At 39.9% G+C, this 21,179-nt stretch overlaps 2 protein-coding genes across 16 annotated transcripts in view; one reads left to right on the top strand and one right to left on the bottom strand.

The window, feature by feature from the left end:
* clcn1a (chloride channel, voltage-sensitive 1a) overlaps positions 1–17,726 on the top strand; it is a 29,114-nt gene extending 11,388 nt beyond the window's left edge. The window contains exons 5-24 of one of the 2 annotated variants that reach the window (XM_051873776.1): positions 735–868; positions 1,044–1,121; positions 1,359–1,437; positions 4,988–5,113; positions 5,201–5,285; positions 5,746–5,847; positions 6,003–6,087; positions 7,845–8,000; positions 8,443–8,512; positions 8,824–8,934; positions 9,169–9,382; positions 11,860–11,993; positions 12,328–12,515; positions 12,695–12,776; positions 12,949–13,034; positions 13,367–13,411; positions 13,589–13,693; positions 15,258–15,344; positions 15,430–15,917; positions 16,127–17,726. In XM_051873776.1, the coding sequence (XP_051729736.1) occupies positions 735–868; positions 1,044–1,121; positions 1,359–1,437; positions 4,988–5,113; positions 5,201–5,285; positions 5,746–5,847; positions 6,003–6,087; positions 7,845–8,000; positions 8,443–8,512; positions 8,824–8,934; positions 9,169–9,382; positions 11,860–11,993; positions 12,328–12,515; positions 12,695–12,776; positions 12,949–13,034; positions 13,367–13,411; positions 13,589–13,693; positions 15,258–15,344; positions 15,430–15,912 (2,450 nt within the window). In that variant the 3' untranslated portion in view covers positions 15,913–15,917; positions 16,127–17,726. Of the gene's footprint in view, positions 1–734; positions 869–1,043; positions 1,122–1,358; positions 1,438–4,987; positions 5,114–5,200; positions 5,286–5,745; positions 5,848–6,002; positions 6,088–7,844; positions 8,001–8,442; positions 8,513–8,823; positions 8,935–9,168; positions 9,383–11,859; positions 11,994–12,327; positions 12,516–12,694; positions 12,777–12,948; positions 13,035–13,366; positions 13,412–13,588; positions 13,694–15,257; positions 15,345–15,429 lie in introns of both variants that reach the window. The other variant, XM_051873775.1, reaches the window with a different exon arrangement.
* A 205-nt stretch (positions 17,727–17,931) lies between these two features.
* fam131ba (family with sequence similarity 131 member Ba) overlaps positions 17,932–21,179 on the bottom strand; it is a 42,548-nt gene continuing 39,300 nt past the window's right edge. For all 14 annotated transcript variants that reach the window (XM_051872695.1, XM_051872690.1, XM_051872689.1 and 11 more), the window contains 2 exons: positions 20,325–20,582; positions 17,932–20,249 (listed from right to left, as the gene is read on the bottom strand). In XM_051872695.1, the coding sequence (XP_051728655.1) occupies positions 20,013–20,249; positions 20,325–20,582 (495 nt within the window). In that variant the 3' untranslated portion in view covers positions 17,932–20,012. The remainder of the gene's footprint in view (positions 20,250–20,324; positions 20,583–21,179) is intronic.

The raw sequence follows: 21,179 nt of genomic DNA on the forward strand, positions 1-21,179 counted from the left end.
CAATACATCATTTTAAGTCCTGCCCTACATTAAAAAATGTAGGGCAGGACTTAAAATGATGTATTGTCTGTTTAAAATGACTTAAAAATGTTGATTGGATGGTTGTGGTTTGCTATTGGTCGATGTTATGTGAGTGACAGATTGTCTTGCCCTCATGCCAAAAAAAAGTCATCAAATGTTGCAAAAAGGGGGAGTTCATGAGGGCACGTGAAAAAAAATAAAATAATGACGTGCACAGATAAATCTTTTATAATAAATGCTGTAATATTCCATAAAAAATGTGAATTGTCAATTTTGATTTCATGCCGACTTTAAAGTAATGAATCAAAATATATTTATTTTTTAATCAATTAATCGGTTTCTTTTTGGTTCCTTTTTTTCTACATTTCATTGGTACATTTCTCCACTTATTACAAAGCTTTCCAGAATTTCAAAATTAGATTCTACATTCTTACTACCATAGCCATAACAGAAAGAGTCTGTCCTTTTTAAAGAAGTACAGTATAAGTTGGAACATCTGGTTTGGTGTAGATGAAAGAGGTTGGAAAACAAAGCTGCAGATTACATCATGATCAGTTTCAGCTGTCTTTTCTATATACAGTAGTGTGTGCGATTCATATTCATTATCATATTTAAATTTGTTTACAGACCTTACACGTTGATTTTTTTTCATAATTCATTTGATAATTTTGTCGTTTTTCATTCCTCTTCTAACTCTTATTTTTTCCCCTCAGGCTCTGGTATTCCAGAGCTGAAAACCATACTCAGAGGTGTTGTGCTGAAGGAGTATTTGACACTCAAGGCATTTATTGCGAAGGTGGTGGGACTCACTGCTGGCCTGGGCAGTGGTATGCCAGTTGGCAAAGAGGTGAGACTCATTTGATTTTTGCAGTCTCATGTAACATACACAGGGGGACAATTTGCCATTTCATATTTACAAAATGCACAGTGATTTGGTGGATGTGAGTGCCAGTTGAGTCAACTAGACTGGCCTCATCCCCATCGGATACTAACCTTTAAATTGTGCTATTTTTATATTTTAGGGTCCCTTTGTTCACATAGCCAGTATCTGTGCAGCTGTGCTCAGCAAGTTTATGTCTTTCTTCTCTGGAGTCTATCAGGTAAGCAGAAGTGCATGGAGATCCTGCAATGCATATTTGGCATCTCCATTCATAAAATGCTGAATGCTCGTTTATCTTCAGGGGACAGGACAGGGTTTTATTACACATTATTTTTGAGGACAGTGCTGATTTATCATCCAGGGCATTTATATTACCAAGAATAATTTCTACCTTCCCCCACCTGTACCCTCAACTGTGTCTGCTTCCCTTTTTATTTGTATGCCTCTGTGTCAGTAGAGCCCATATTGTTATACAGACATCCTCACGGTGGGCTGTGCTGTAGGGGTTGGATGCTGTTTTGGAACCCCTCTTGGAGGTAAAGTGCATGGTGCAATAAGGCATTTTCTAGCCTTTTCTTAATCTTAATCAGTATTTCAATCATGACAGCTCTCTAAATAGTTTTAGTATGTAATTGAATATATATGGCAATGTTTTTGGTCTTGGCGAGCAAGATCTGCTACACTACTGCTGCTGTTGATTATTGCTGCTGTAAAGCAAGTATGGACTTGAAACTGCTAATAGATACACAGACATGTTGCTGTGAGCATGTAATATATGTTGCTGCTGCATAAATAGACATACATAAATCCTGTATCAGATCTAGGCAGGTGGAGCTGGGGGAGGTGGAGGGTTTCAGAAGAAATTCTGATAGCACGCTGCAGGACTAGCTTACAGCAAACAATGGACCAGACTATTAACTGCCATGCGTTAATGATTTGATTGCTTGCAGAATGTAAAGGACCTATCAGACTGCGCCCTCTAGAGTTTCATGTCTGAACTAGATATTTATGTTTGTTTGCCAGTAAAATGCCTAAACATCACTGTAAAACTTTGTTTTAGGAATAAATCTAACAAAGAATGAACAATTGGAGTAAAAAAGTCTCGGGTTATGACTGTAACTCTGGTTCCCTAAGAAGGAAACGAGACGCTGCGTTGTATGACGGCACTTTCATTGAGCAGTCTTCTGGATATAAACCTCACGGGCCCTAACAGGGCAGAGTTAACTGTAGCTTCTCCTGTTCCGGCGACACATGAGGAGAATGGAAGGCCTGAAGGACTACGGACCTGGCTACATTAGTGGGTACTTAAGGTACATAACCCGGCCTCGGGTGAAGAATAGCTTTCACCCTACCTGGAGCAAATTTCAGACAGGAGGACGCAACTGACAGAGCCTGTAAATCTCCTACTGCTGGCGACGTGATTGCCAGCAAGAACGCCATCTTTAGAGCGATGCATTTTTCAGATGCAGAGTCCAGGGTCTCGAAGGGTGCCAGGGACAACCCTTCTAGTACCACAGCTAGATCCCATGCTGGGACTCTAACCTGAGCCTCAGAGTAACATAAAGGAAACAAGTTACAAGGTGGTGCTTCCCCAGGGTCCCACCATTTAACGGCGCATGGAAGGCAGCTATGGCCACCACGTACACCTTAATTGTGGATGGGGAAAGACAGACAGAAAACCAGTCGTAAAGGAACTCCAGCACTGAAGCCACTGGGCAGTTAACTGGGTCCAACAGACACTCTCTGCACCATAAAGTGAAGACTCTCCACTGTAAGGTATAAAGTTTCCTCATGGAGGGAGCTCTAGAATTGAGAATAGTCTCAACAAACTCAGCGGAGAGACCTGCATTTTTCAGCTGATCCCCCTAAGGGGCCAGACCCAAAGTCTCCACATCTCTGGCCGGGGGTGATATATTGCATAAGAAAGTCCCTCCTGACCGGAATCTCCCATGGGAGACAGTCTAGGAGGGCTACAGGTTCCGAAAACCATACTTGGGCCAGCCAGAACGGGGCTGCCAGTAGAAGAAAACCCCGTCCAGGCAAACACTTTCTAGAGGGAGATGCGTACAGATGAAGCCTCGGCCACGGCTGTACCATGGTATCCAGTCCCAACGACTCACTGAGGGGGGGGGCTCGAGCAGCAACACTCTCCTTTTGTTGTTGCCGGTATGAGAAGCTTAACGTAGATGGTTGGGGCTGCCCCCTGAAATCTCTCAACGACTCTCCTCATCACTGAGGAGACCAGGAGGTGACAGCAGGGCATCAGTAAGGAAGGTTTTGTCCTTCTCCTTGATGGCCGAGAGGTTCAGCCAAAGATGCCTTTCATAACCGCCATAGCTGCGGAGTGGCTGATGCAACGCTGTCTCCTTGGTGGTAAGGAGAGATAATTCAGTGGCCTGACTCTTTAATGGCGTCAGGCCCTACACTTTCGCCATCATCCAGGTCTCTAGTCAGCATGGTACGCTTGCAAGATGGCCATAGTATGTAGGCAAGTGCCCGCCTAACCTGCAGCCATATATGCCTTGCAAACCAGCTAAGATGTTGTACAGCATGGCTTGGTGGGCAATGTCGGGGCTTTAATGTCTCTTCTACCCTGGGCATCATCCCATAGTCATTCTCTTTAAACCCCACGATTGAAGAGTAGTTATAAACCGTAGGACTTAATAGATGAGAAGAGAATGGCCATTTCCAGGATTTCGACACCGCGGTGTGGAGATCTGGAAAGAATCGTAAGCCCCGATGTGGAGGTTATGCTTTTGACTATAGGAAGTGCTCATCAAGTTTACTTTTCCTTTGCGCTTCCCGCTTCTGGGTCTGCCAATCATTGTTTAATTTCTCAAGTTATAGCCTTTACTAGCTCCTCATACTGCGGGGATAGGGCTGCTGAGTCTTCCAAATCATCCGCTTCGATGCTGAGAATGCCCACCTCCTCGGAGCTGGACAGATCCAACATCAAGTTCTCACTCAGGGCGTAAGAAGCCACAGAGCAGGCTTCCATATGCCGAATTTGAAAGCTGGAGCTAGCAGTTGAGAGCTGAGAAAGGGCCGAAGCCATCTCAGACTCCTCCACTAGTTCCATCTGCGATCCCTATGAGTGAAGCCACAGGGCTGCCTCAGCAGCCGTGGGACCTGAACCACAAGCGCAAGCTTGGCCGCTCTCATCAAACACAGCCAGGCGGGAGCTCGAGAGCTGACTGTGCATGCTCCGCTCTCAAGCAACTCACAAAAAAACGTGTGTGTATCCCTGCCCGTGATATAACAAGGCCAGGGTGGAACACACTTTCTAAATTGCTGCTCACTCGCCATTTCTAAAACTTTTTCTTTTGGCCTACTGGACAAACAAACACCAAATAGGACTGACACACACAGAGCGTTTGCTGAAGATCAGAAAGCAGACACTGCTGTGTTGCCGACTCCCTTTGTAGCTTCCACATTACGCCGTCACATGTCATGAGGTGACGCAGCACCAATCAGGATTGGACTAGTTGCAAACGCTTCAGACACTGTCACGCTGAAGGCGTTTCCCAAAGTGTCGTCACACGACACAGTGCGAGTTCCCTCAAAAGGGAAATACACTTAAGTTAAGAAATAGGCCTATTAAAAGTTTGGGGTCAGGGATTTTTGTCCGTTTTTTTTTTTTTTTTTTTTTTTTTCAAGAAAGTAATACTTTAATTCAGCAAGGATGCATTAAATCAATCAAAAGTGATAGTAAAGACTTTTACATTGGTACAAAATATTTCTATTTCAAATAAATTTTGTTCTTTTGAATTTCCTATTTATCAAAGAATCCTGAAAAAAATATATAAATAAGAAATATTACTTGAGCACCAAAATTTAGCTTTAACATCACAGGAATAAATTATTTTTTAAAATACATTACAAATAGAAAACAGTTAATTTTTATAATATTTCATAATTTACTGTTTTTACTGTATTTTTTAATCAAATAATTGGTCTGCATAATAGACTTTCAAAAAAATGTAAGTGTTCATATTTTATCATCATATTTGTGGTCCTTGGCAAAGTTTGAAAATCCCTGCTGTAGATGACAGTAAACCCTTCTAAATGTTTATTTTGTTTATCCAGGTGTTTTGTTCAGCATTGAAGTTACATCAACCTATTTTGCTGTGAGAAACTACTGGAGGGGCTACTTTGCTGCCACATTCAGTGCTTTTATTTTCAGAGTACTGTCTGTGTTCAATAAGGATGCAGGTGGGATACTAAATATTTCTGAATGAAGGTCTTAGCAGCCTTGAGATCAGATGAGATGACGTTTCTCTTCTATTGATATTGTTTCAGTAACCATCACTGCTCTCTTCCGCACCAACTTCCGCATGGATTTTCCTTTCGACCTGCAAGAGCTTCCAGCGTTCGCCATTATTGGGTGAGAGCGCGGGGGCGAAAGCGTGCCGTTCGTGGTGAGGGCACAATCCTGAAGCTGTGTGTGCGTGTGTGTGTGTGTATGTGTGTGTGTGTGTGTGTGTGTGTGCCATTTGGTAACCCTTGACACACTCGCAGACCTGAGCACACAGCACTTTAACTTCTGTATTATTGTCAGCTGACCAAGTGACCAGATGTTGGTATTATATTTGATTTGTTGAAACATCATCTTTTGCTAAAAGTTTTTGATTGAGTTATTCTATTATACTCTATTATATTCCATAATAATTGTGCTCACATTGATCAGAAACAATTCAGCAATGTATCATCCTTTCAATGTATCTGTCTATTCAATAATCTTGTCTTATTATAAAACTAAAAAAAAGGCCAGAATTTTTTTTTTTTGTATTTAGATCGCTAGAATAATGTGTACGTTTTTGTCTTTGTTACTTTTCTACCCGCAGGATTTCTTGTGGGTTTCTAGGAGCTTTCTTTGTTTACCTGAACCGTCAAGTTGTCCTGTTCATGAGAAGACCTAACATTTTCACACGATTCCTTACAAAACAGTAAGAGAAAAAAGCACCAAATGACAACAGACAATATTACCTTTAGTATTAACTTCTTTAGCATTATTAATGAGTGTTAATTTGCTGTAATCAAAATCTTTAAAATGAGTCTACAAACAAAATACTTGCAATATGTGTCATATTTTCTCTCTCAGCCGGCTGATTTTCCCTGCTGTTGTGACATTAGTGGTTACGACACTGACATTCCCTCCAGGCTTTGGGCAGTTCATGGCTGGAGAGGTCAGATTAGAAACTTTTGTTAACAATTAACAGTACAATTTTATTAATTCTGATAACTAAAAAATTAGGATCATCCTCTAATGCAGTGGTTCTCAACCAGGGGGCCAGGCCCACTAGAGGGCCTCAGCAAACTTCCAAAGAGGCCTTGAGATTATTTAAAATGAATAAAAATCAGGCAAACAAGCGTGAAAATAAGCTAAAACATCTAAAAATCAAGATATTTCAAATTTTAATTCACCCCCTCAACAACTGTTTGTTTGTCTTTGTAGAACATCTCATTTACTTGGTTCCCTGAGAGGGGAACGAGACGCTGTGTCATGGTGTTGACGCTATGGGAATGTTTCTGCGTGAGATGGTAACAGAGCCTGCCCACAAGGCTGTGTAAAGGCACAGACGCTTATTGAGTTCAGACTGGAATTGAGTCAAACCTGAAGGACTCGGGATCCTGGGGTTGAATCCAAAGAACCTGATAAATGTGTGAGGAGAGGACCATCCTGCAGCAGCACAAACATCATATAAGGGTGCACCCCTTGCAAGAGCTTTGAAAGATGCTACACTCCTAGTGGAGTGGCTCCTGACTCTTTGAGGTGAAGCCATTTCACGTGCTTCATAGGAAAGGATAATAGCATCTGAAATCCAATGCGACATACGCTGCTTGGTGACCGCATTACCTCTTTTGCGCCCAACAAAGCATACCAGAAGCTGAGAGGATCCCACTGGCCTGAGCGGTAAATATAGATCCTCAGAGGACGGACCAGACATAGCATGTGGAGGCTTCCTTGCTCCAGTGTCTCATGAGATGGAGGAAAGAAAGCCTACCAAGTGACCAGCTGAGGAGCTGCAGAAGGTACTTTTGGAATGTAGTCCCATCTCTTACATCACCTGATGCAAAGTCTAAGCAGGAGGAGGCTACTGAAAGGGCCTGGAGGTCTCCTACTCTCTTGAGTGATGTTAATGCTAATAAAAGAGTCAGCATTTTTTTTCTGAGACCAAATCCAAGGACTAAAAAACGGGGCTTCCGTTAAGGCTCCTAGGACCAATGCTAGGTCCCAGGAGGGAACTCACAAATGGCAGATAGGCCTCAACTGTCTGGTGCTGCGCAAGAACCGAGACACCAAGCAGTGCCTCCTAACCGAGACTCAATCCAAAGACATGTGGCTAACGGAAACAGCAGCCACATATACCTTTAAGGTAGCTGGAGCCAGCCCTGCTGGGAAGATGTTCTTGAAGGAACTCCAGCGCGGAGGCATTCCCATAGCATCCACGCCATGATGCAGCATCGAGTTCCACTCAAAAGGGAACCAGGATTTTTATAAAGAGTATACATTATGCCAAGCTCTAAAATATTTTAAAGCAGGTATAATTTTTAAGTAAAAATATTTTTAAAAATCCTTATCCTTAATCTTTATCTAGTGAATCTGGAACAATTGGAAAAATCATGGAAATTCATTGATTAAACCCTAAAGTACATTCAGCTCTTAAAACTTCTGGAATCTTGAAATTTAATGCACAGATACTAGGAATGTCCACCAATTAAAATAGGTTTTAAAAACTTTGCCATTACAGTAGCTATTGTTGTGGAGAATGGTGGGCCTTGGAGTCACAAAGGTTGAGAACCACTGCACTAATGTTTATGGTCTTTCATTCAGACATTTTTCATTCAGAAAATCTTGAAATAATGTCATAGTTTGGTTGGATTTTTGAAATATATTATCTGATTTGGTTTTAAATGTGAATTTGATGGTATTTTTCCACAGCTGATGCCCAGGGAGTGCATTAACTCTCTGTTTGATAACTTCACCTGGACTAAAATATGGGGTTCTCCTCTCCCACCTGGTCTCGGTCGCTCTGCTGTGTGGTTTCACCCTGATGTCAGCATCTTTGTCATTCTTATTCTCTTCTTTATCATGAAGGTTGGTCCTTTTAAATTTCTCTTGTTCACATTGTCCTCCATCAGTCCTGTGCTATTTATCCTCACTGTCTCAAGGTCCTTCTCTACTCTTTAACCGTTTTTTTTTCTTCCGTTTTTTTTCTTTTTCTTCACTTTATCTTTGTCTAGCATAAAGCGCCACAGCCACTCAACAAGCTTTAAGTAAAGTAATTTTCACTTTAAAACACTAGAAAAAAAGCACCATGCACTGACATTGGCTTTAGTTATCATGTCAGTAGCCAGTAGATGGCTTCAATGAAACCTGCTATTATTAAGGACAGTCATTATCTCCTTCCATCTGTCAGGTTTGAAGCTGCTGAAGCAATCATTTTTCTCTTGAGTTGTGCTCGTACAGGTTGTGCTTGTGCTGACAGAGATTTTAGAATTAAGGCAATCGTGTGAAAACATTATTATTCATCTCACAGTTCTGGATGTCTGCAGTTTCCACCACAATGCCCATCCCGTCTGGAGCTTTCATGCCTGTCTTTGTATTGGGTAGGTCAATGGTGTTATTCATTTATTGGTGACTGCCATTTATGATACATTCTGATTTATTTAAGGATCACTTTAACATACAGTAGGGTCTAAAAAAGAACATATTTTACATTAGAAAAATACGAAATACAATAATTTTTCATCTGAATACAATCATCTGAGATACTAGTAGTCTCAGACTTTTGGGTCACACTGTAAATATGTAGATGAAAATTACACTTATAGAAATTAGCCTACCACATTTTGATTTGCCTTATTTTATTTTATCAAAATACACTAGGCTCATATATTCTCTGATGTTCCTCTTACAGGTGCCGCATTTGGTCGTTTAGTGGGTGAGATCATGGCAACTCTCTTTCCTCATGGTATCCTGTTTGATGATATACTATACCGCATCATCCCTGGAGGGTACGCTGTCATTGGTCAGTCATCCTTTCCTTGTCTTCCGATCCACCACAATTACCTAATGTTTGCTCATACTGTGTTGATGATGTCAGTCCTGTTCCTGTCCCTCCTTCTCTTAGTCTCTGATCTTCCACTGCATGTGTCCATACTCTCTCCATTCATTATGTCACTCCTGTCATGACCCTGTCTTATAGCACTCCATCATTCTGTCCTGTTACTCTATTGGTCTATTCTTTTCTCTTACCGTGAAGGTGCGGCGGCGCTAACGGGAGCTGTCACTCACACCGTTTCCACAGCAGTGATCTGCTTTGAGCTGACTGGTCAGATCTCTCACATCCTTCCCATGATGGTCGCCGTCATACTGGCCAACATGGTAGCGCAAGGTCTGCAACCGTCACTGTACGACTCCATAATCCAGGTCAAGAAGCTGCCCTATCTCCCCGAACTGGGCTTTGGCCACATAAGGTGTGCAGACATTGCAAACACCACTGTTGTGGCTCCACACATGTGACAAACCAGCTTGGCTCACACTGTAGCCAGGTTCCCTCATCCTCTCGTGCTGACAGCACCTCAAAGTCCTTGTGATTCATTAGCAGCGGGAGCTATTAGTAAATACACTTGTCAACAAGGGGCGGCAACATGAAGCCTTGGCACCCTTCCAGCTAACACTGAGCCACTGTACACTCATTAGATTTGGGCTATTCATACCTCTTTATCTAGGACGCGCTCTGCGTCTTAATCTACCTTTTTGTGGTCTAGGGCAGTCGTTCTGCTTCAGGACCCAGAGTTTACATTGGACTTCAATTAGTGACCCAACACAGTGCAAAAACTGTTTATAGTACAAAGAAAAGCTAACAAAAATGTCCTTAAAATCAAACGCTGAAGACTATTAACATGAATATGAAGTGCATAGGCAATGTGCTCATTTATTAATATGATATGAATGGCATGAAATTATTTTAATTTTTTATCTTTTCTGGGTGTATATTAGAGATGCACCGATAATAAATTTCTCTGCCGATACGATAGTCGATTATTCAGAATGATATCGGCCGATGCCGAATGTTTGATTTTTCTTAAGGAAAACAAATCCCTCCCAAATAATGCTGCAAACTACACAGGGAACCCTTTCTTAGAGGTTACAATTAACAACAGAGGTATTATATTCAGCTGCTATTTATTTTCAGATATAATTATTACACTCAAATAAAAACTGAAATGTTGTTATAAAACTCAGTTGCACATAAGGTAGTTTTCACTTCTCTTCATAGCAAATTTATTCACATACATAATTAACAGCAAATAAGCTCCTCTCTAGTGTTTTTTGCTAAGGAACAGTGAACACTGGAAAACATTCCTGAGGTAAATGTGACGTTATGTGACATATTGTTCACAAGCTGTTATATTGACGTCTTTCCACGGTTGAAACACAGATTAAGTAATTACATGAGAAATTATACATTCCGTTAAATTGTACTGTATCTTCCAACATACCTTTTGATGTTCATGCATGTTTTTCGAGATATACCTTGTATTAATGTGGAAGATTAGCTCATTCGCGCTGTCGCTTGAACTGAGGCGGTCACGTCATATTTAAGAGCAGCAAAACGCCATTTATTGTTTGAATCTCATGATAAAATTAACAGAATTTAAAAACTGGGACTTTGTTTCTTATTAGAAGTAACAAAGCTCTTTGTGATTATTGGATGGGAGGTGCTACAAATAACGTTTGATGTAAAACGCAAACCTGACCAGGGTTGCCAGGTTTTCACAACAAAACCCGCCCAATTGCTACTCAAAACTAGCCCAAAACTAGCCCAATCACATTTCGGGGGGTCCCCCGGAAAAAAACACATTCTAGGGAGTAAAATCCACGTTTTTGGCAGGGTTTCCCTAGTAAAATTCGCATTCCAGGGGCTAAATATCATGTTAATTGGGGTCGCTTCAACCTGCGGACATGAAAAACAACCCACGGCAACAGTGTTAAAGTAGTCAGATTCCGCGGGAAAATGGACCTTGCAACCCTGACTTTAACTACAGGTGATTCATAGGGTCAAATAGAACCTACTTAAACACTAAGTCGTTATTTTTTTTAATGTTAATGCGTTATTGTCGCGTTTACTAAATTCAGCAAATGAGAGATTTTCTTCACGCACAGTATGAGTTGTAGTCTGAACACATTTTTCCGCACCCTTTTGATTAACAGGATATAATCGGCCCTGATCATTGACTGTTTTTAAACTGTCCATTGGCTGTTGTTGGCCGATACCTCAGTAGCTCCTCACTGCAGAACAGGAGATCCAGGATACAGATCCAGGGGGTGGAGACGAGTAGGTTTAGGGATATGTAAAGTGGGAGGAGTTGGATCCAGGTCCAGGGGGTGGAGATGGGTAGGTTTAGAGATCAGGGAATGAAGACCGGTAGGTTTAGGGATCAGGGGGTGGAGACGGGTAGGTTCAGGGATATGTAAAGTGGGAGGAGTTGGATCTGGATCCAACCTCACCCCCTGGATCTCCTGTTCTGCAGTGAGGACCATCTCCACACACACACACACAATATCGACTAATACCAAACTAAATCTTTAATATTGGCTAGTATAGTACAGATACATTTTGCAATCCTTAGAATACTGACAATTATGTATATGCATAAACAAACAGTAATTTGATGTACCACTATATTATGGAACAAACTCTGGGCTTAATATTGTATTAGTAATATTTAGATAAAAACGTATTGCATCTATTTATTTTGCTATCCTAATTATGCACTTTTGTATGGCTAATTACATTTTATTGTTTGGATTAAGTATTATTTGGGTTAAGCATAGTTTTTCATGTAGTCAGGACAGACCTGTGATCCAACAGAGGACCGCTGGTCTAGAGTAATTAAACTTGTTAAACCATGTCACCCTGTGGTCTTACCATTCTGTTTTCCTGCAGCCAGTATAATATCTTTGTGGAGGACATCATGGTGAGGAAAGTGAAGTTTTTATGTTCCCACTCTACATACAGAGAAGTACTGCATTTGTTGGACTCGACTTCTCTAAAAACCTTCCCACTGGTTGACTCAAAAGGTAATGTCACGCAGGCTGTCTAGACAATTTCCTGAGTCTAATTGAACCTCTCATTATGACATTTTTCTAGCTGCATGCAGTATACCTAGGTGAGCTATGTATTTTTATTTAGTTACATTCAAAGAGCTGAAGCTCTGTTCAGACACTTAGCAAGCTATCAACCTCATGTTGTTAGCTTAGCAACATGAAGTTTCTGCCTTGTAGAATTTCAAATCAGTCACATCCTGTATAAAGCCTATCTCAACAGTATAGGTTTTGGAGCAGAGCCCTAGTGTCTGCAATCATTTTAATGCTCATATGTAACTGGATTCTGAACTTACTTCACCTTCAACAGAATCTATGATTCTATTGGGCAGCATTGAGAGGTCTGAGCTTCTCGCCCTCTGTGATTGGTGGCTGTCAGCAGAGAGGCGGATCCTAATGCAAGGACAAAGCTTGCAAGGTCAGGTGCCTTCTGCTAAAATCAGCTGGGAATCCTTTGCCTTTGTTGATGAGGAAGAAGAGGAGAATGAAGATGATAAGGTATCTGCAAAGAGAGGATCCTACCTACCTACCCATCCATCCATCCATCCATCCATCCATTATTCATAATAAAAATATAATAAGAAGAATTAAGAATTATTTTTTTCCTGAAATGTTGCTTTTTTTTAATGCCTTTTCAAAATGACAGTTTGTACTTACTGTTTTGTGTGAATGTTTAGACGATACCAGTTCAAGAGGAAAGAAACGGCCCTGTGCCTCTACCCAAACCTTCTGAACCATCAACCAATCACACGTCTCCCGGTGAGAATCTCTCCAGCGTACATAACCAACCCATCCTCTTTAAAACCTAAATAAACCTCAGACAAGCACTTCTATTGAACAAGCATCTTGAGGCAATATAAGTATACTCATCCTCTAATCCATCTTCCGTCTTTTTCGTTTTTTCCTTCTCTCTCCTCCTCTTCTTGCCTAGATAAGGGTCCTTCCCAGTCTTTCGGGAGAATTTTACGTAACTTCTTTTCATCCTCTTCAGAAAGACACACAGAAGGTCAGCCACAGGTACATTGTTTGTGTTTATAGGTCCCTTATGAAAACCTGTGCGTGTGTGTTCCATCAAGTGAATTTGAGTGCACTAAATGAATTATTGTCAGCATGTATGAAATTTTAATGAAAGCTCGATAAAATGAGAAGAGCAAATATATTGCTAATGGTCTGCATTAATATTCATCAGTGTTTTTCAAGGACATGTGCGGTTAAAGGGAAGTGAACGGTCTTCCATTGAATGTGCCAATATGCAAATGATCATTCTAAAATATTAATGAGCTTGAATACTTGGAACAAATGCACCATGTCATGTATTATTGAATTATCTTGCCATTTTTTCACCCTAGGAGCCTTATCCTCCACCTTTAACCGACACAATGACACCAGAACAGGTATCACCAATACAACAATACAATAAAAAATCAACTTACAATTAGATATTTAAGCAAGAATGGAAATTGTATTAATTTAGGATCTTCATAACATTGGATGTTTATAAATGCAGATTAGTTTCTAAAATAAAACAAGGCATAGTGGAGTTAAAAACTGGTTCTGACTGGTTCACATAGATCAAAGCCTGGGAGGAAACAGAGATGGATAAACCTCTGGATATCGATCAGATCAGAATAGATCCCTCCCCTTTCCAGCTGGTGGAGAGAACGTCACTACATAAGGTGAGAGGCATACCAAATCAAGTTCATTTTAATTATATAGTGCTTTATACAATAGAGATTGTGTCAAAGCAGCTTCACAGTAATAAACAGGAAAATAACAGTGTTAATGTTGCAAAATTCATCAGTTATGAAACAAATTCAATTTCAGCTATAAAGCAGCCATACAGAAGAAAATAGTTTCGTTATTCATCTCAAGTCAGTTCAGTGTTGATTCAGATCAGTTCAATAACTATGTCAATGTTGCACAGTTCATCAATTGACCCTTCGCGGGGAGTTTTATTGACAGGCGATCTAACCAATCATAACACTGAATCCACCATTTTGTCCGACAAAGCAGTCAGGGGAGTTAATATCGGTGGACTTGAACTTGAAAAATGCTGTGTACTGAAGTCTTTCCACGGTTGAAACAGCATTCCTTCTGATGTTAATTCATGTTTATTTGATGCTATAAATTAACTAGTAGGAAGAGATGATCGGTTCATGAGGCGCTACAATGATCTGTTACAACACATTAAAGAGCCACAAAACGGTATTTATTGTTTAAATTTCTTTAAACAATTACATAATTTGAAATGTGAGACTTTGTTTCATATCAAAAGTAACCTGCTTGTCTCTTTGCTCTTTGCGAACGGTCAATTACGAAACAATTTAGCTATAAGCAGCTCTACAGAAGACAGTAGTGACAAATGCATTATATATCTGAACCATATTGGTTTTATGGCCGATATTAGCCAGATAGATTTTTAAGATCTAATTCTCAAAGTTAGGCTTTAAAAACACTAATAATTTAATAACATTATTAAATGTAATCTAGCAAATCTCAAAATTAAAATCTATTATCATACTTTACATTATGTTGTGATGCCCTAATTTTTTATATTAAATTAATATAATTATTTAATATTTTTAAATAAATATCAGCTTCTCTGTATCAGCCAGAATATTTATGCCAGCACATTCCTGTTTATTAGCGTAAATCAGGGATTTCCAAACTTTTCAGCTGAACATCACTGACCTAAAATATTTACTTGAAGCACCCTCTGAGGGTATGTTTACACAACAACGATGTACTAAAAACTGAAACGTTTTTCCTTTGCTTTTTTCGTGTACAGACGATAACATTGTCAAAACAATGCCATTCAAAATGGATTGCAAAAATGACTAAAAACGTTGTGTTATGCATGCCAGGCCAGTAGTTGGCGATGTCACTTTGTAAAGAAACACTATGCACCTATAGACTGAACATGTAACACACATGCGCATGACGTCACTGTTTTCACAAATTCGTGTTTTTGTTGTTTACATGGAGACGATAATGGTATCGAAAACTTGCATTTTCAGGCTGAACGCTGTTGTTGTGTAAATGAATGACCAAAACACATAAAGTGTTGTGTACACAGCCCCTGAAATTTTACTTTTTAATAATCCAACAACGCATTCACATGTTCAGTTTTCTCACAGTCACAGTTTTCTGATGACACATCTTTATATATATATATATATATATAATTGTCCAGACTATCGAGATGAAAGGTCAATAAAAACTTCACCCTTTTTTCACCAGACTCATACCCTGTTCTCTTTACTGGGCCTCAGTCATGCCTATGTAACCAATACTGGAAAACTGGTGGGAGTTGTGGCACTGAAAGAGGTAGTAGCTTATCCATCTGTTGTCATTGCTAGTTATTTTTCTTTTTTTCTAGACTGTTTAACCCTTATTTCTTCTTCTTTATCAGCTCCAAAAAGCCATCGAGGGCTCAACACGCAGTGGCGTGCGCTTGCGCCCCCCTCTGGCCAGTTTTCGTGACACCATTCGCAAAGCTGCGAAGCCTCCTCAGGCCTCTTCCCCTCCATCCTCGCCCGGCTCAACCACAGCTCCTTCCTCGCCTCTGTCCGCACCCGTGGTCCCTCAGGTCCATTCCCCCAGCCCGGCGGCCCCAGAGAAGGAAGGGAAGGAGGAGATGGAGGTGTGGATTGAGGGCGTGAAACGGGAGGTGATTGTGGGGAACAGCAGTAGCACAACGACAGTAAGCAGCAGCAGGAGCAGGAGCAGTAGCAGCAGTGGTAGTACAGGAAGTAGTCACAGTGAGGCAGGAAGTGCTGATAGCAGCCCAAGCCTGCCGCCCTCCTCCTCTCCTCCTCCCATCCCTCTCTCCACCCTGCAGCCCGTCCCCGAAAACAAAGAGGGTGAAGAAAACGAGGATGAGGAGCCCCTTTAGGACAAGTAAAATCTCTTTTTCTTTTATTTGAGGTGTGATCAGTGTACTTTTTGTTCACTTTTATTTTTATATAACAATTTCATGTTTTTTATTAATTGCTCATTTAAAAGGTTTTAAAACGTCTTTTCTTTTCTTTTCTTTTCTTTGTTTTCCTCCTCTCTCTTTCATTTCCTCTTCTCCTTTCTTTTCTTTATTCTCTTTTTGTAAATCATAGAAGAAAAATAATAAGAGAAAAAGAGTTCTCCTCTTATTTTTCTTCTTCTTCCTCCTAAAAAATTCTACACATTTTCTTCTCTCTTTTTCTGCTTTTTCCACTTGATCTTTCTGTTCTTCCGCTGGAAATTTCTGTACTTTTTATGCCTTTTTCTTCCTCTTTTTTCTACTTACACCTCCCCTGTTTATTTCTATTTCCTCTAAACATTTCTGTAAATAAATGTTTTCTCTTCCACTTGCTCTTCCTCTTTTTTCCCTCTTCTAAAAAAGTTCTGTAAGTAAAATTAAACTCCCCTAAATCCTTTTCTTAAAAAATGATGAGCAGCAAGAATTGCTTAGATTTCCAAATACCTGCAGTACTCCAGCTTTCTGCCACAAGGAAAAGTGCATACGTCTGCTTAGACCCTGATGTGGCGCTAAACACATTTCCATGTCAAAGTCCATTTTTATAAATATGAACGTTGGCGTGGAATTTAGCATATGCACACTCTAAATTCAAATCTATAAATGAGGCCCCTGGATATTTTCAAATGCACCCTTTATTAAAGGGTGTGAACCCTTTTTATGTTGTCAAATGTGCAAAAATTGATAAATTCAAGACGTTTCCAACAAGGAACATTTTCACTGCATTATACTTTTGTAGTTGTCAAAAATATCTGAAACAAAATGTGGCCAGCAGGTGGCACATAGTGAACCTTTTCAAAATCTGAACCTTCTTTTCACCTGAAACATATTCTCCTCGTGCCCTTTTATAGTTCTAAATTTTTAAGTGATTAAATTTCAGGGTGTGCACACTTTCCTCTCTTAATGAAACTCTTTGTGTCCTGCTGTCATCTATCAATATTTTCTCTCAAAACTCTCTCTCAGGTGTCTCTCATGTCTTTAAATCAAGGACTGTTTATAAACAATCTATGTTGGCTCATGTGATATACTTTTTCGTTTAAATGTTTCATTTAATTTAATGTGATTTTGTGTCTGTTCAGTCAGTGAGCAATTACTTTATTTGCTTCCATTTTTGTTTGTTTGTTTTTGTCATATTTATTAATTTATTTATTCATTCATCTCTTTCCCTCTTGGCGTGATGAGATATCAACAGAAAATGTATGATAAAGTAATTTTGAAAGGTTAATGATGTTGTTTTTGTCTCACTGTTTTTCAAATTTTTAGTTTACGTTAGAAGGACGTTTATATATCTAAAACCATTCAATCTTGGTGTCTTCCAGGAATTAATAACAATTCAATAAACTGACAAATTTGAAATAAAAAACTTTTATGGCATATGCTTTTTTAGATTACTGTCAGCGATGTGGAATAATAAATGTTCCCCCATCCCTCCAACGTTGGGAAGATAGATGATTCCTTCAAAAATGGCTTCATCACACACACCTGGCTTCTATATCCTTGTATCCTTGTAAAAAGAGCCATTTACTACTCTTTAGGGGGCTGCATTTTTCTTTTGGACTTTGTGGTTTTAATTTGATTTTTTGCACCTGCACCATGGCAACGGCACATTACATTCCATGAACGCAGTTTACTTTACAATCCTGACTTTATTGTCGGTTCCATTAACACCCGTTTGTCTAATTTTCTATTTTGTTAATAAACCTAGAGCTAATTTTTACAAACTTGTGTGTCCCTTTCTTTGTTGCGGCCTTTTGAGCCACGGGCCGTAACAAAATGGGGGCTCGTCCGGGATAAACAAGACATTGGGTCGTCACAGTGAGAGAGTATCCTAATATATTTCTATACTATTTCTCTTTACTGATCTTTTATCAATTCTAAAGCTGTTAACAAATGAGACAGTACTTCACAATAAGGATTTTATTTACAGCACATTAAAATGCACATGATTTGAATGAGGTTACATGATGACACCGAATGGAGTTGAAGAAACTGCAAGATCGCTACCTACCTAGCATTATTTTTTATTCCCCAATAGTCAAAAACTGCATTTCTTTGCCATTTTGCACTAAGTTCATCATATTTCACAGAGTATGACAGAATTATGACCTTATGACATCATTGCTGTCAGCTATTAACGTTGCCATCCTTTGGACATTTCACAAAGAGCTCTTACATCAAAGATGCTAAGAGTGTATTTTCCAAAGTATGTAATTTTTGTTCGTTGAACACAAGAGATTCACTTCAAGCTTTCTCATTTTATCTGGTTTCGAATTTCGATCCAAATACATCCTGTAGATCTGTGAAAATGACTCAGCAGATACTAGTCCTACGATGTTCGAAATATCACAAAGAATGACAACTCGCAGGCCTCATTAGTATAGAAAAATAAATGTTGCCTCAGCATTGCATAAGGGCATTAATCAAAACTCTCAAAATCATCAAAGAATAAAAATCATTGTGAAACCAAAAGGCTTCTAAGTCTAAATTAGTGTTAATGTTGCCACATCGAAAACACTTTTTTTTCCTCTCTTTTGGAACATATATAAGTATCGACAAAGATTTGAAATGTGCACACTAGTAGTTGAGGGCACTTTTTTTCTGCAGCGGGTATTTAAATAACAGCTTAAATATTAAATAATTAGTGGAAAGCCTGCAAGCACAAACCAGAAAAGCACCTTCTTTTCACTTCTTTCCACAGTCATACGGTCTGTCGTGACAAAAACATACTGTGACCAAACATGTCAATTAGCCCATTACCACAAGATTTTACTGAGGTAATGAGTTTATCTCTTTGCATTATGTCAGCTACAGAATTTGAAAGCGACAAATTAACATGGAAAATACGCATGAAGCAAATGGCTCCTACATATTAGTTCATCAAAAATGGAAATGGATGGATCCATGAGTGGTCTTCAGGATTCCCAATTTGGTTTCCTGTAGTCTCAGACTCAACAGATTAAAAGTATCCAAAGTTTTCTCCTCTTTTTGCATGAGAAGATTGATGGAACTTCCCAGAAGGATGATGATGACTCTTCAGTTTTCCTTTTGTTGTTCAGTGCAAATCAATATTGAGCAGCTCAGCCAGGCAGATAAACAGATAAACACAGACATTGATGAAAAAAATATTAAGTAGAACAGAAAAAAAACTTTAGGACAGAACCGGGCTGTCACTAAAGAAGATGGGCAATACATTCGTTTATGTCCATAGTAGTGCATAAGTCTTAGTAACAATACAGTTAGGATGTTGAAAAGGGCAGCACTGTTTCCATTTGGGCAGTATTGTGCTTGGTTATATTAAGAGCAAAAAATATGTTTTCCAGGGTGTGTAAATGTGTGCACATCAGTGTGTGTGTGTGTGTGTATGTGTGTGAGTGTGTTGGAGGTACATGGGGACACTTCACGCAAACAGCAAATTCGTAACGTTTTTTTTTTTTTTTTTTTCTCCAGAATATACCTTTAAAGACATACATTCATACATTCGTACTAACATACATACAGTACATACATGTTATATATACATACAAATACATATTGTTTCATTGGCTTTTAGTTTTATTACAAAAATCAATATATATATTATTACTATGTTGATACTGTTAATTCAGTCAATTAAATACTCAAAAAACGCATGCACTTTCTTTTGGTTGTATTGATTTCTCAGTATTGCACTCTTTGTTTTCATACGCAAGCGGCCTTGGACTTGCACTTGCACTCCCGCATAAAACAGCAGCAGCACATATAATGTATCATCCTGGCTTTGACGCTCTCCAACGTTTGGTCTCTATATGCGCCCGGCGCTCCAAGAGAGCATTCTTTTAGTGTTTAATAACGAATAAATCTGTTCCTGATGTTACAGTTTGTACGTGTACACATCTGGGGTAAAAGGGCATATACAATAGCTTTATTGGTTGATTATTTTTACAGACAGTTTCGTTTTTTATGTTCCTCACTCCGTCATTTCAGCTGGCCCTCAATTTGAACCGTCAGTTGGTTGCCACAACAACTACGGCCCCATCCTCCACCTCTTCTTCCTTCTCCTCCAGCGATTGGACGACGCAGGATGTAACCTCGTAGGTCATGTGCTCAGCCATTGGCTCTGCTGGTGCTAGTCCTGGGCTCATGACCCCAGGCGGGGTGGAGTCCTCTCTCTGAGGCAGAGGAGTCAGGACGGGAGTTACGGATGTCGGCTCGGGTTCAAGGGTAAGTGTTATGTCATCCTCCTTGAAAAAGGGAGAGAAAATTTTCTTACGATGTTAACATAAATTGGTAAAGGATGTAGAAATTAAATATCCTACCTTGCCTTCTTCTTCCTCTTGCTGCTCCGGGATGCATTCAGTCTCCATGACGGATTCCTCGCCGTACATTTCCGCCATTCCCATTTCAGCCGCGGACATGCCCATGTGTCCCATCAACTCCACCTGATGGGGCTCCACCTGAGCCGACGCCCACAAGTCAGCTAGTCTCGGGTGAGTGGGCGGGCCTAAACTGTGAATAGTGCTGTTGGGCGTGGCTTGTAAGGATTGGGAGGTGCTGTGCAGTCGATGTTCCAATGACTTCAAGAGAAAGCATGAGAAAAAGAATTGGGAATGTTTTTAGGTATGAGGCAATGATGATTGGAAAAAGAAACTTTGATAATCTGGCAAAAGAGCATACAGAATTTTATGAGGGAGTGAAATTATTCTAATATGCCGATTTTGTGTTTGGGGACCTATAATGCCGCTTTTACAAGATGTAATATAAGTCTCTGGTGTCCCCAGAATGTGTCTGTGAAGTTTCAGCTCAAAATACCTCACAGATAATTTATTATAGCTTGTCAAATTTGCCCCTATTTGGGAGTGAACAAATACGCCGTTTTCTGTGTCCCTTTAAATGCAAATGATATGCTGCTCCCGGCCTGCTTTCCAGAAGAGGGCGGAGCTTTAACAGCTTGCGCTTCAGTTGCTCAACAACAAAGCTGGAGAATCTCACGCAGCCAAAATGATGATTGTCAGTAACGGTGTTCAGCCTTACATTGTTCAAACCAACTTACAGAACGTTTCTGTATGGTTAGTAGATAAATTTATGTAGTTGCTGTGGAGTTGATTCAACTCATCGACTAGCATGTGCCGCCATGTTAATCTTTTGTGCAAATCCACTGTTGAATTGACCCT

This window comes from Ctenopharyngodon idella, chromosome 19 (genome assembly GCF_019924925.1).
Source record: "Ctenopharyngodon idella isolate HZGC_01 chromosome 19, HZGC01, whole genome shotgun sequence".
In the NCBI taxonomy this organism is placed as follows: Eukaryota; Metazoa; Chordata; class Actinopteri; order Cypriniformes; family Xenocyprididae; genus Ctenopharyngodon; species Ctenopharyngodon idella.